The sequence below is a fragment of the Prunus persica genome, chromosome G6 (genome assembly GCF_000346465.2).
Source record: "Prunus persica cultivar Lovell chromosome G6, Prunus_persica_NCBIv2, whole genome shotgun sequence".
Classification (NCBI taxonomy): domain Eukaryota; kingdom Viridiplantae; phylum Streptophyta; class Magnoliopsida; order Rosales; family Rosaceae; genus Prunus; species Prunus persica.
Genome location: NC_034014.1, coordinates 15,636,528 through 15,648,984, shown reverse-complemented (window position 1 = coordinate 15,648,984; position 12,457 = coordinate 15,636,528). Strand labels below are relative to the sequence as shown.

At 47.6% G+C, this 12,457-nt stretch overlaps 1 protein-coding gene across 1 annotated transcript; it reads left to right on the top strand.

Moving 5' to 3' along the window:
* On the top strand, window positions 2,031-3,563 carry LOC109949667. Its single transcript, XM_020565760.1, has one exon. It carries the CDS (start codon window positions 2,031-2,033, stop codon window positions 3,561-3,563), a length of 1,533 nt encoding a protein of 510 aa, XP_020421349.1.

The window sequence follows — 12,457 nt, the reverse complement described above, 5'->3', positions numbered from 1 at the left end:
ATCCTAATAAAGAGAAGATAATATCATGTAAATCAGATATTATCTTTTTAAGAGATAATATCATTTAATTCAGATATTATCTTCTTAAGAGATAATATATATTTAATTCAGATATTATCAGGCCCAACTGGATTCCTACGAAACCCTAGCCCCGAGGCTCCTATAAATAGACGACCTCATTCATCATTCAAGGTACATCTAAACCTACATCTAAACCTACTCCTTATACCCGAGAAATACCCGAAGCTCTCTCTCCCTCTCCACTCTCCATATTTTCTCCCCACGGCTCCGGCCACCACACACGGCTCCGGCCACCCGGTTTACACCCTACATAAAACTCCGTACCCTTTGCTTAGCTATTGTTTTCCTACAAATACTCGAACTAACTTAGGCATCGGAGGGCCTTTGGCCAACACCCCCCGGGTGTGGTCTATTTACTCCAGTCTTTTTTACAGGAATCGAGGAAGAGAGAGAAGGAAGATCGAAGGTTAAAGGATCTAGAAGCGAATATTCTCCCGTGAGATTATTTGCACAAACATTTGGTGCTTTCATTGAGAGTGCGAGTTATACTCAACGCGTGCTCAAGGAATCCGTTCCTCCTATTTTCCAATCCACCGAAGCCTTCCAAACAACCATGGCTGGAAGCAAGCGCACGAGGAGCAAAACCGCCGCTATGGCTCAATCCGTGACGGCCCAAAGCTACTCCTCCCACGATCCCGCGATCGACATGGCAGCCCCACCACCTCTCGCCGCCATGAACCCTCAACAGCCACCCCGTGTGACTGGAACCACCGTACCGGCCTCCGCTGCCGTCGTACCGTCTCAAGGCCCCATGGCCGGACCTAGCCACCTTCATAGCACCACCGTTGAGCATGGTGGAACCTCACATCCAGTTGGGCTCACTAGCACCGTCGACTTTGGCCCAATCTTGGAGCAACTTCAACCATTCCCTCCATTGCCTCCACGCTCGACGCATGCTCCCACGCACACATCCAACGAAAACCTAGCCCGTGTGCAATTAGGCTCTACACATTTCTCTCCTCCCGATCCACGAAGTCAAGCAGACCTTAATCTGAGAGTTGACCAGCTAACTCAGAGAATGGACGACCAAAACAATTTGATGAGGCAATTCCTCAATCAAATAAATTTGGCTCAAAACCTTGGCCTTGGACAACAGGGTGAAGAGAGAAGGATAAACGAACGCGCCGATAGGCAGTTCGGTGGGAACCAAGCAGGTCGAGCAGGAGTAAGCAGACAAGGAAATGCGCAACAACGAGATCAGCTCGCGGACATGTCACAAGCATTCACAAGCCACACTCAGAGCAGACGAAGTTTCCCATCCAGATTGAATTTAGGGACCAACGTGCGCGATAGGCTGGGCCCAAGACCTGACATCCACGCTCGCCTGGGCCAGCATGAAGACGTTCATGAAAGGCTAGGCTCCCAGGGAGGTCAACTTGATGGCCATCGAGACGAGGATCAAGAAGAAAGGCGCTCTGCTGCCCGCTCACAGAGAAATATTCACGAAAGGATAGGCCCCCAGGGAGGTCAACTCGACAATCATCACAATGAGGACCGTGAAGAAAGGCGCTCCGCTACTCGCTCTCGAAGAACCAATTCTCGTCGCCAAACTACTGGAAATCCCTCACAAGCGCAGTCCACCAACACGCCGTCTAGACAGCGCAACCGAGGAGGTCGACCCTCGCAAGCCAATGAGGAAGTCAATCAGCATCGCCTAAATCGCGAAGGTCATCAACATGACCGACTAGCCATGCGTGCAGAAGACGTTGAGAAGCTTGTGAATAACCGACTTCGAGACTTAAAGATTGGCAGAAATTTCGAAGACGCACTACGCATTGAGGTAGACCAAGCAAACTCCTCACCTTTCACCGCCAAAATCGAGCAGGCTCCCCCCCCCAAAAAGATTCTCAACGCCCTCTTTCACATGCTTCAAAGGCGATTCCGACCCTGAAAGTCATCTGAAGCATTTCAAGAGCCTTATGATCCTCTACAAAGCTGAAGACGCGCTAATGTGCAAGGTGTTTGCAATGACTTTGCGAGGAGCAGCTCAAGATTGGTTCCATACCCTGCCATCTGGGTCGATCAACAGCTTCAAGGAGCTTACTTACGTCTTCACTAAAGAATACACTTCTTATCGGACGATCAAGAAGAACCCTGACCATCTGTTTAACCTGCGCAAGAAGCCCGAGGAATCCCTTCGAGATTACATCAAGAGGTTCAAAGCAGAAAAGGCCAACATCGTAGGGTGCGATGACCAAATCGCATCCTCTGCATTCAAGAAAGGTCTTCCAGCAGAACATGACTTATACCGCGAGCTGACTATCACTCCCAGCCAGACTCTGGTGGAGGTCTTCTCGACCGCAGAACGCTACGCACTCTGGGATGACGATCGAATCACCGCGAAGAAGTCCACTGAGCAGGAAGATCGACCGGCCAAACGGGCAGAACAAAGAGGCGACAGGCTTGGCAGCAGGGACAAAGACAAAGGCAGGTCACGCCCACAAAGAGAGGCCACGACGAAAGAGAACTACACCAAGTTCTCTATCCCCATACATCAAATTCTAGCCCAAGTGAAGAACAAACCTTGGGTAAAAAGACCGTCACCCTTGAAAGGAGATCCGGACAAGAGGGATACCAGAAAATATTGTGCCTTCCATGCGACACATGGGCACAATACGAATAATTGCTTTGCTTGGAAAGCGCATCTCGAAGAACTCGTAAGAGAAGGTCATTGCACGGAGTTCATCGCGAAGCAAGCCATCCAGCAGATAGAAGACCGCGATACCGCCAAGGAGCCACCGCAGAAGGTCATAAGGATTAACACAATCCTAGCCGACTCCGAGGAGTCCGGACTGACCAACAAAGAAAAGAAGAGGAAGATCAAACAGGCTACCATGATCTCCCAAGTCTCAACTAGTTTCTCACTAGCAGAAGACGATCCCGTGATCGGCTTTCAAAAGAAAGACTTAATCGGCCTGGATCTACCGCACAACGATGCCCTTGTCATCAGCATTCAAATCGCTCAGGCCATGGTCGACCGAGTCCATGCAGATGAGGGCAGTGCAGCCAACATCCTACAATTGGCAGTCGTCCAACAGATGAGCTTAGAGGCAAAGATCAATAAATCAGCCAAGTCCCTGACTGGTTTCAATGGCGCAACGACGGTTACCGTGGGCACGATAGATCTCGACGTCTACTCTCCACCTGTAATCAGCTCGCAAACGTTCATGGTCATTGATGAGATCTCACCCTACAATGGCATTCTAGGCAGACCATGGATCGGCCAGATCAACGCCATCACCTCTGCCACACATCAGAAGATTCGCTACCCAATCCCTGGGGGCGGTATCGGCCAGATCAACAGCGATCAAGCAATGGCAAGAAAATGCTCAGCTCAAGGGCTGAAGAAAAGCAAGCAAACACAGTTCCTCCCTGTGAATCAGGCAGATCTAAAGGGAGTAGAACAAGCAGAGGAGAAAGCAGATCCCGTTCCTGATGGTCGAGCAGACCAGAAAGGAAAGGGAATAGCTACTCCCCAATAGCAATCAAAGAATCAGGACCAAGTCGAGGGAATCCGTCCGGAGGTCTCTCCTGAAGAAGGATGGAAGCCCGAAGAGGACGTTGAACTAGTACCCCTTGATCCTGACAAGCCAGAGAGAAAAGCGCGGATCGGCTCGCGCCTAAGCCATGAGGAAAAGATAGAGCTTGCAGCCTTCCTCCGGAACAACAAAGACGTATTTGCATGGTCGCCATCCGACATGCCTGGCATCGATCCCCAGATCATCTGCCATCGCTTACACGTTAACCCAGCCATCAAACCTGTAGCGCAGAAAAGACGTAACTTCGCCCCCGAGCGGGTTGCCATCATTGAAACCGAGATCGATAAGCTTCTAGCTGCTGGTTTCATCGAAGAAGTCTCCTACGCAGAATGGCTGGCGAACATTGTTCTAGTGGCAAAAAAAAAGATAAAGGTCTGTGGAGAGTGTGCGTCGACTACACCGACCTCAACAAGGCATGCCCTAAAGACAACTTTCCACTGCCTAGAATTGATCAGCTCGTCGATTCAACTTCCGGCAACCAACTACTAAGCTTCATGGACGCCTACTCCGGCTACAACCAAATCATGATACAGGAAGATGATAAGGCTAAAACCTCTTTCATCATCGAAAGAGGTACATACTGCTACAAAGTCATGCCCTTTGGGCTGAAGAACGCCGGAGCAACCTACCAAAGGCTGGTGAACAAAATTTTCAAGGAGCAAATCGGCAAGACTATGGAGGTCTACGTAGACGACATGCTAGTCAAAGCTCCCGAGCGAGCAGACCACATCAAGAACCTTGCCGAGGCATTCAGCCTACTCCGAAAATACAACATGAAGTTGAACCCGAGCAAATGCACGTTTGGAGTCTCGTCCGGCCGATTCCTGGGATACTTAGTCACCCAAAGAGGAATTGAAGCACATCCAAATCAAATCAAGGCTATACTCAACATGAAGTCACCTGCCACAACAAAGGAGATACAAAGTCTAACGGGTAGGGCGGCAGCCCTCAACCGATTCCTCTCAAAATCTACCGACAAGTGCAGGCCATTTTTTAAAGCCTTGAAGAAAGGACATAGGGACAAGTGGGATGACGAGTGTGAAGTAGCTTTTCAAAACTTGAAAACCTACCTCACTTCATCTCCCTTACTCTCAAAACCGATACCAGGCGAAGACTTGTACATCTACCTGGCGGTGTCCGACTCAGTTGTCAGCTCAGCTCTCATCCGAGAAGAGCTGGGGGCACAACATCCGGTATTCTACACTTCAAAAGCTCTCCTTGATGCAGAGACTCGCTATCCGAAAATGGAGAAGCTCATTTTTTCGCTTGTAGTTTCCGCGAGAAAACTAAGGCCCTACTACCAAGCACACCGAATAATTGTCATAACAGAATTTCCTTTGAGATCGATCCTCCACAGCCCCGACGCTTCTCAGCGACTCATGAAATGGGCTATCGAACTCAGTCAATACGACCTCCTCTACCAGCCGAAGACTGCTATAAAAGCCCAAGCTTTAGCAGATTTTGTTGTAGAGTTTACTCCGACAGCCGAAGAAGAGAAGATGGTCACGAAAAGCAAGGAAAAAGCAGACGACACCTCCCCTGCCGATTCAAACCTACCTAACGACATGTGGCAATTGCATGTAGACGGAGCATCAAATCATAAAGGATCAGGGGCAGGCGTCGTCATAATCACCCCAGACGGAACCTTGTTGGAACAAGCCATCACACTAGGCTTTTCTGCTTCAAACAACGAGGCAGAATATGAGGCATTACTCGCAGGACTGCGCCTAGCAAAAGAACTGACGATCAAGAGATTAGCCATCTACTCAGACTCCCAGCTGATCACGAATCAAGCCTCAGGCGAGTACATGGCAAAACATCCAAGAATGATTCAGTACCTCGAGTTCCACGGGCAGAGAACACTCATGCAGATGCGTTGGCAAGCCTAGGATCAGCGCTGGACAGCCAGTTCAGACGCTCCATCCCAGTCGAACACCTTGACCGACCAAGCATCGATGAAATAAAGCCAATCGACTCAATGCAGATCGATGAAGACCCCAGCTGGCAAGACCCCATCATCGACTACTTGGTGAATGGAAATCTGCCAACGGATAAGTCCGAAGCTAGGAAGGTCCAACAGAAAGCCGCGAGATATTACATGCAAGGCGACAAACTCGTTCGCAGATCATACTCCGGCCCTCATCTCACTTGCATAAAGTACCCTCAAACACTTGAGGTCCTCTGCAAAATTCATGACGGCGAGTGTGGCAACCACTCTGGGGGCAGGTCACTCGCCCAGAAGGCTCTAAACGTAGGCTATTTCTGGCCTACTATGCGCCATGACTCTACTGAATATGTCAAAAGATGTGATCGCTGCCAACGGTACAAACCAGTTCCTAGTCTGCCTGCCGAAATCTACCATCCGCAGAACAGTCCGTGGCCTTTCATGCAATGGGCCATCGACTTAGCAGGCCCCATGCCAACGGCACCTGCCAAGAAAGAAATGATGATCGTCGCCACTGATTACTTTACTAAATGGATCGAGGCCGAAGCTCTATCCTCTACTAAAGAAGATGATGTGGAACGATTTATCTGGAGAAATATTATCTGCCGGTTTGGCTGCCCACCATCACTAGTCACCGACAATGGCTCGCAATTCATCGGCAAGCAGATCACTGCCTTCTACAAAAAGTACGGCATCAAGCAGCATTTATCTACCCCAAGATATCCTCAAGGCAACGGCCAGGCCAAGGCATCCAATAAAATAATATTGGACTGTCTAAAGAAGAGATTAGAAGGCGCCGAAGGAAAATGGGTAGATGAGCTCCCTGGCGTACTATGGGCTTATCGCACCACCAAGCGAAGATCAACTGGCGAAACCCCGTTTTCCCTCGCCTATGGAACTGAAGCGATCATTCCTCCTCACATCACTGTCCCTTCTATAGGCATCGAAGTGGGCAGTATTGAGCAGAACTCCGAGCAGATGAGACTCAACCTTGACTTACTTGAAGGCGAGCGCGAGAAGGCCATTGTCCGAGTCGCCTCCTATCAACAGCGGTTGAAGTCTTACTACGACAAAAGAGCCAAGATCAGACAATTTCAACCAGGCGACCTTGTCCTAAGAAAGGCCTTCATCACTGCACAAAGACAATGATCTAAAAAGATGAAACCCAATTGGGAAGGCCCTTACATAATCAGCCGGTCCGGGGCAGAGGAAGCTATACGCTTGACACCATGGAAGGGAAGGAGATTCCGCGACAATGGAACGCCTACCATCTCCAAAGATACTATCCATGACGCTTCCTCCTACCTGCTCAGTCCCCAGCAGACGACTGAGTACTGCACATTTCTGAAAAAGAGAAGCAACTACTGCAAATTCCAGAATGTGCCACAACAAAAGACAGTTGCCCATAAGGAGCGTCCTAAGGGAGACGCAGGGTGACGACAAAACGCGTCCATTTGGAGACGTAGCCCGCTAAAAAAGCGTCCTAAGGGAGACGCAGGGTGCGCCAGGAATTTCCTAAGGGAGATATCCAGGTTCCTATCCGTTTCCTAAGGGAGGCAGGATAGTCACACAGTTGCCCATAAGGAGCGTCCTAAGGGAGACGCAGGGTGACGACAAAACGCGTCCGTTTGGAGACGTAGCCCGCTAAAAAAGCGTCCTAAGGGAGACGCAGGGTGCGCCAGGAATTTCCTAAGGGAGGTATCCAGGTTCCTATCCGTTTTCTAAGGGAGGCAGGATAGTCACACAGTTGCCCATAAGGAGCGTCCTAAGGGAGACGCAGGGTGACGACAAAACGCGTCCGTTTGGAGACGTAGCCCGCTAAAAAAGCGTCCTAAGGGAGACGCAGGGTGCGCCAGGAATTTATTAAAAGGGGGTCACCATGCTCTCTGCGGGAAATATCCAGGTTCCTATCCGTTTCCTAAGGGAGGCAGGATAGTCAAAAAAGTTGTCCATAAAAAGCGTCCTAAGGGAGACGCAGGGCGACGACCAAAAGCGTCCTTCGGGAGACGCAGCCCACAAAGCAGCATCCTAAGGGGGTTGCAGGGTGCGCCAGGAATTTCCTAAGGGAGGTATCCAGGTTCCTATCCGTTTCCTAAGGGGGGCAGGATAGTCAGACAGTTGTCCATAAGCAGCGTCCTAAGGGAGACGCAGGGCAACGACCAGAAGCGTCTTAAAGCGTTTTCTGGAAAAATGCAGAATACGCCCGGAGTCCTCAAGGGGGACCCTGGCTTTTGCCAAAATCCCAAGGGAAATACACAGCAGGACACTAACCGGTTACTCAAGCAGTTTACAAGACAATGTGCAAATTGAAGTTGAAAAAATAAAGACTGAAATTTCCATAGTAAAGCGACCAACCGGCCAAGTTCAAACAAAAAGAAGATGGTCAAAACAAGACCAATTATTCTAAACAAAAAGCAGACTACAAAAGCTGAAAAGAAATAAAGAAGCCTTCGTCTACTCCGAAGCGCCAGCAGGAGACCCCTGATCTGCAGCCTCTTCAGCGTCCACCTGATCAGCCACGCTCTCAGCAGCTCCACATGCATGATTTATGACGTCTGCCGCCACCTCATCAGCTGCATCATCCTCTGCTCCATCTTCTTCAGATACCGCCTCTTCAGCCACCTGCTCTTCAGCCCCTTCGGTGTTCGCAGCATTATCCTCCTCACCTTGCACAGGGGGCAAGTCAGGATAGAGCATCTCGATGTCTTCATCTCCAATGGCATAGAAGGGATCATATCCAATTGTGCAGTCCAAGTAGCCCAGCTTGTACGCATCCATGACAGCATCGGACTTGGATTCTTCAGCAGACTTATGATAGGCGTGAAATCTAGCCAAAAGCTTGTCATAACTGTGAGAGATGTCGGCATTCTTGCGCTCAAGACGGAAATAAGCATCTTTTCGACTTACCAAGTCAACAGCAGAAGAGCTCAGCTCGGAATCTTTCTCAGTAAGGGAACTCTTCAGCTCAGATATCATCGCCCGCAAATCAGACGTCTTCTTCTCATAACGAGTCTGCTCGGCAGAAAGCTTGCTAGCTAGCTCAGCATTCTTCTTCTCCAACTCACTAAGCTGAGCAGAAGAGGGGGCAACAGCAGACGACGAGTTCCGGATGGTCTCCGCAGCAAAAACCACTCCTTTTTGAAGCAGATGAAATGTTGCTTCTCTTTGTTTTTCCAAGGAAAGACTTGAAAAAGTACCGAGATCACCAGCCTGACGGACTTGATCAACCAGCTCAGCACAAGCGGATGGACTTGATAGAAAGTGCGTCTTGAGCAGATCAGACACGCCTGCATCCCCTGTAGGGCTAGGCTTGTCCACCTTTGGATCAGCCGCTGATGTCGCAGAAGAACTTTTTCCCCGAGCAGATGACTCTCTTGCTTTCTTAGCCTCTGCTAACCTTACTTCCAAAGGAACCGACGACGATGAATCAACTCCACGCTTGACTGCTTGTGACTCAACAGTCGGATCATGATGGTTAGATGGATGAGTAGACCTCGCACATCGACCTCCACTCTTCGACTGGTGCAAACGACCCGAACTTCGGAGAGGAAAATCAGCATCTCTTGGCTTCTCAACAGGTGACCTGGACCGTGCACGAACTACGTCGTGGAGCAGATCACGATCTCCAAACTCATCAGCGAGAGGCTTAAGGGGAACATCCCTAATGTTGCGCATACCACCAATCTTCTTGCTATCTGCACCAACAAGATGTTTGACTCTGGCAGATGACGCGGGAATAGCTCCTACTTGGGTTTTCTCACCAGAAGGGAACCTTGGCTTCTTCCGTAATGGAGACACATTCCTCGCCTGTAAAGAAGTAGCGGGAGTTCTCGAAGACTTGACATCGACCTTCCTTTTTGGTGGGGGTTCAGCAAAGCACTCATCCTGTTCAGCAGGCAAATCATCAGGGTTCGGACTATCCTGCTTCCATCTCTCGACATTCTCAGCATGGGGCAGTCCACTAACTTCTTCCTGATTGTCGCTCGGCAGCCACCAGCGGCCACCACTGCTCCAATCATCTTTGGCAACCAGTCACGACGACAACCAGCCTATTCCCACCCAGCTGGTCCCTTCCGTGAAAATGGGAAGATGAATAAAAAATTTACGTGCTCGACTTACTTTGGGATGCACGGCAACTCCTCTCTTCGACAAGCAATACAAAACTCTCCAAGATCTTTCTCAAGCTAGAAAGTAGAGAAGTTAAGTTTGCAATGTGAGAAAGAGTGAAGAGAAGCCCTGTATTTATACAGGTTGGACAACCCGGGTCAAGAAGGAATCATAAACTCATTCCTACTGGGAATCCAACTCCAACAACAGTCAGAAGCCTACACCAATTGGGAATCCAATCTGCGAAGGAGTCCAACTCACATAATAAAGCCCAGACACAGTTGGAGAGTCCGAAAAAAATAATTTCATCTCCTACATGCCACACAAGCGCCATGCAGAAGCTGGGGGCATTTGTGGGAGCATATATTTTCGTCTCCAATCAGGGCACGCCACGTGGAAAAGAAGATTATCTCTTTAATTAATTAATTAAACCAGTTTATCTGGCTAATTAATTAATTGGGATAAATATCTTAATTAATATGATATTATCTTTATTTAAAGAGATAATATCATTAATTAAGATATTATCCTAATAAAGAGAAGATAATATCATGTAAATCAGATATTATCTTTTTAAGAGATAATATCATTTAATTCAGATATTATCTTCTTAAGAGATAATATATATTTAATTCAGATATTATCAGGCCCAACTGGATTCCTACGAAACCCTAGCCCCGAGGCTCCTATAAATAGACGACCTCATTCATCATTCAAGGTACATCTAAACCTACATCTAAACCTACTCCTTATACCCGAGAAATACCCGAAACTCTCTCTCCCTCTCCACTCTCCATATTTTCTCCCCACGGCTCCGGCCACCACACACGGCTCCGGCCACCCGGTTTACACCCTACATAAAACTCCGTACCCTTTGCTTAGCTATTGTTTTCCTACAAACACTCGAACTAACTTAGGCATCGGAGGGCCTTTGGCCAACACCCCCCGGGTGTGGTCTATTTACTCCAGTCTTTTTTACAGGAATCGAGGAAGAGAGAGAAGGAAGATCGAAGGTTAAAGGATCTAGAAGCGAATATTCTCCCGTGAGATTATTTGCACAAACATCTGCCATGATTGATAAAAATCCTTTCTACTTTACATTACAGGAGATCTTTTTACCGCCCATTATTAAAATCTAAACAAAAGACCACCGCCCTAAGAGGGTCTCTTATAAAAGCAGAAGTAGGCAAGGAAACAAAGGACACTCAATTTTTCAATCAATCAAAAAAAAACCAACAACAAGAAAACAACCAAAAGCTCACTTGGATTCCAAGAGAAACCAGCTTTAGATCAGAAATCCAAAGTTCAGACTTAGAAAATAAGTCTTCTAAATCGAGATCTCTCTCGTTACAAATTTGGTTCAGCAAAAACCAAGGCAAGCAGAGTTTGAGTTTTCACAAATATGAAAACCTCAACAAATTTTACAGTGCAATTTCAGCTTATTAAGTCCTCAAGTCTAGCCACTTCTGCCCCTTCAGACTGAAGAAGCCGCAGTTCTGCCCGCTCAAAAGCCTCTCAAGGCTTGAAGTAGATTAAAGCTCTGCCAAAATTGAACTTTGGTATCGATTTACAGCTGAAACTAAGCAGTTGAAGTTGTTGACAGCTCAGTCCAGCACAGACACACTCAGTCCAGCCTGGATCAGAAGTTTCTACCCAGGCAGAAATGAGATTCCAGCCATCTTTTTGTCTTTCTAGAGTTGATTTCTCCCTTCTTAATTTTGTAAAAGGCAGTTCTGCCTAAAACAGTCCACTTTATTATTATCTATTCTGGCCAGAACTACCACTTTTATATTGAGATAAATTATGAAAGTCCTCACCAGTCTGAGGCAAGAAAAGAACTTACTTGGGAGATATTCCTCACCCAAATTCACAATCATTTGTTTTAGAAGTCAGTAACTTGGGGCGCAAGTTATCCACTCTAAAAGAAGTCTGCTAGAATTTACATTGCTAACAGTGGCACGCTCACACACCAAAGAAAGCTGACTTGTCGACCAACAAAATGGTCTCCAAGCCAGTGGGGAACTTCGCCCTTCCACCTCAGGAGTAAACACGAAAACGGGTGAACATATACCGACATGGATTTTTTTGAAATTATACGGCACCGAATATGAAAACTTGGTCTTGTTTATTACGGAGTAAAAACGGCGGTTGTTATAGTACACAGTCGTCTTTATTTTCTACGTCGGTGGATTTATATCTTCTGCCGTTGTTTGTGGGCTCAGAGTTTACTTTGAGGAAAACCTTTTTCAATAAGACGACACTTTTTTAATTAGGTGCGTTGTTTTTTAAAAACACCCATTGGAATCTCCATTTTTTTAGGTGTTTAAGATAATCATACACGGCGGTTTTATAAAACCGTCGTCTTTTCAAACACAACGACGGTTTTCCGTTAAACCGTTGTTTTTTTCTGGTTGTCTTTTTACTATCATTATATATGAACTCGGCTCTGCCACACTATCTCCAAGATGCCTCACCATGCTTAAAGAGAAGGAGAATTATCTCCAATATATGTGCTCGGCTCGACATCATCACCTCAACAGATATGTGCTTAGCTCAGCCAAACATTGGTCTTACCTGAAAGTCCCCAGCCAAAAAGTTATTCTCGACTGTGAACTTTGGGGGCTTCTATTGACACTATGTTGACCTCACCTCCCCTTGAAGCAAATCTCACCAATTAAGGGATAACCCTTGCTTGTCATACCTCACATCCCACCAAACAAGGATTAGCTAGCCATGCCCCCTCCCATGCCTTCTCAATGCTCAAGACCCCAAATCAGGGGGAGGC

Bases quoted from the DNA above. Each gene is read 5' to 3' on its own strand.
- LOC109949667 (XM_020565760.1), top strand. From the start codon at position 2,031: ATGTGCAAGGTGTTTGCAATGACTTTGCGAGGAGCAGCTCAAGATTGG.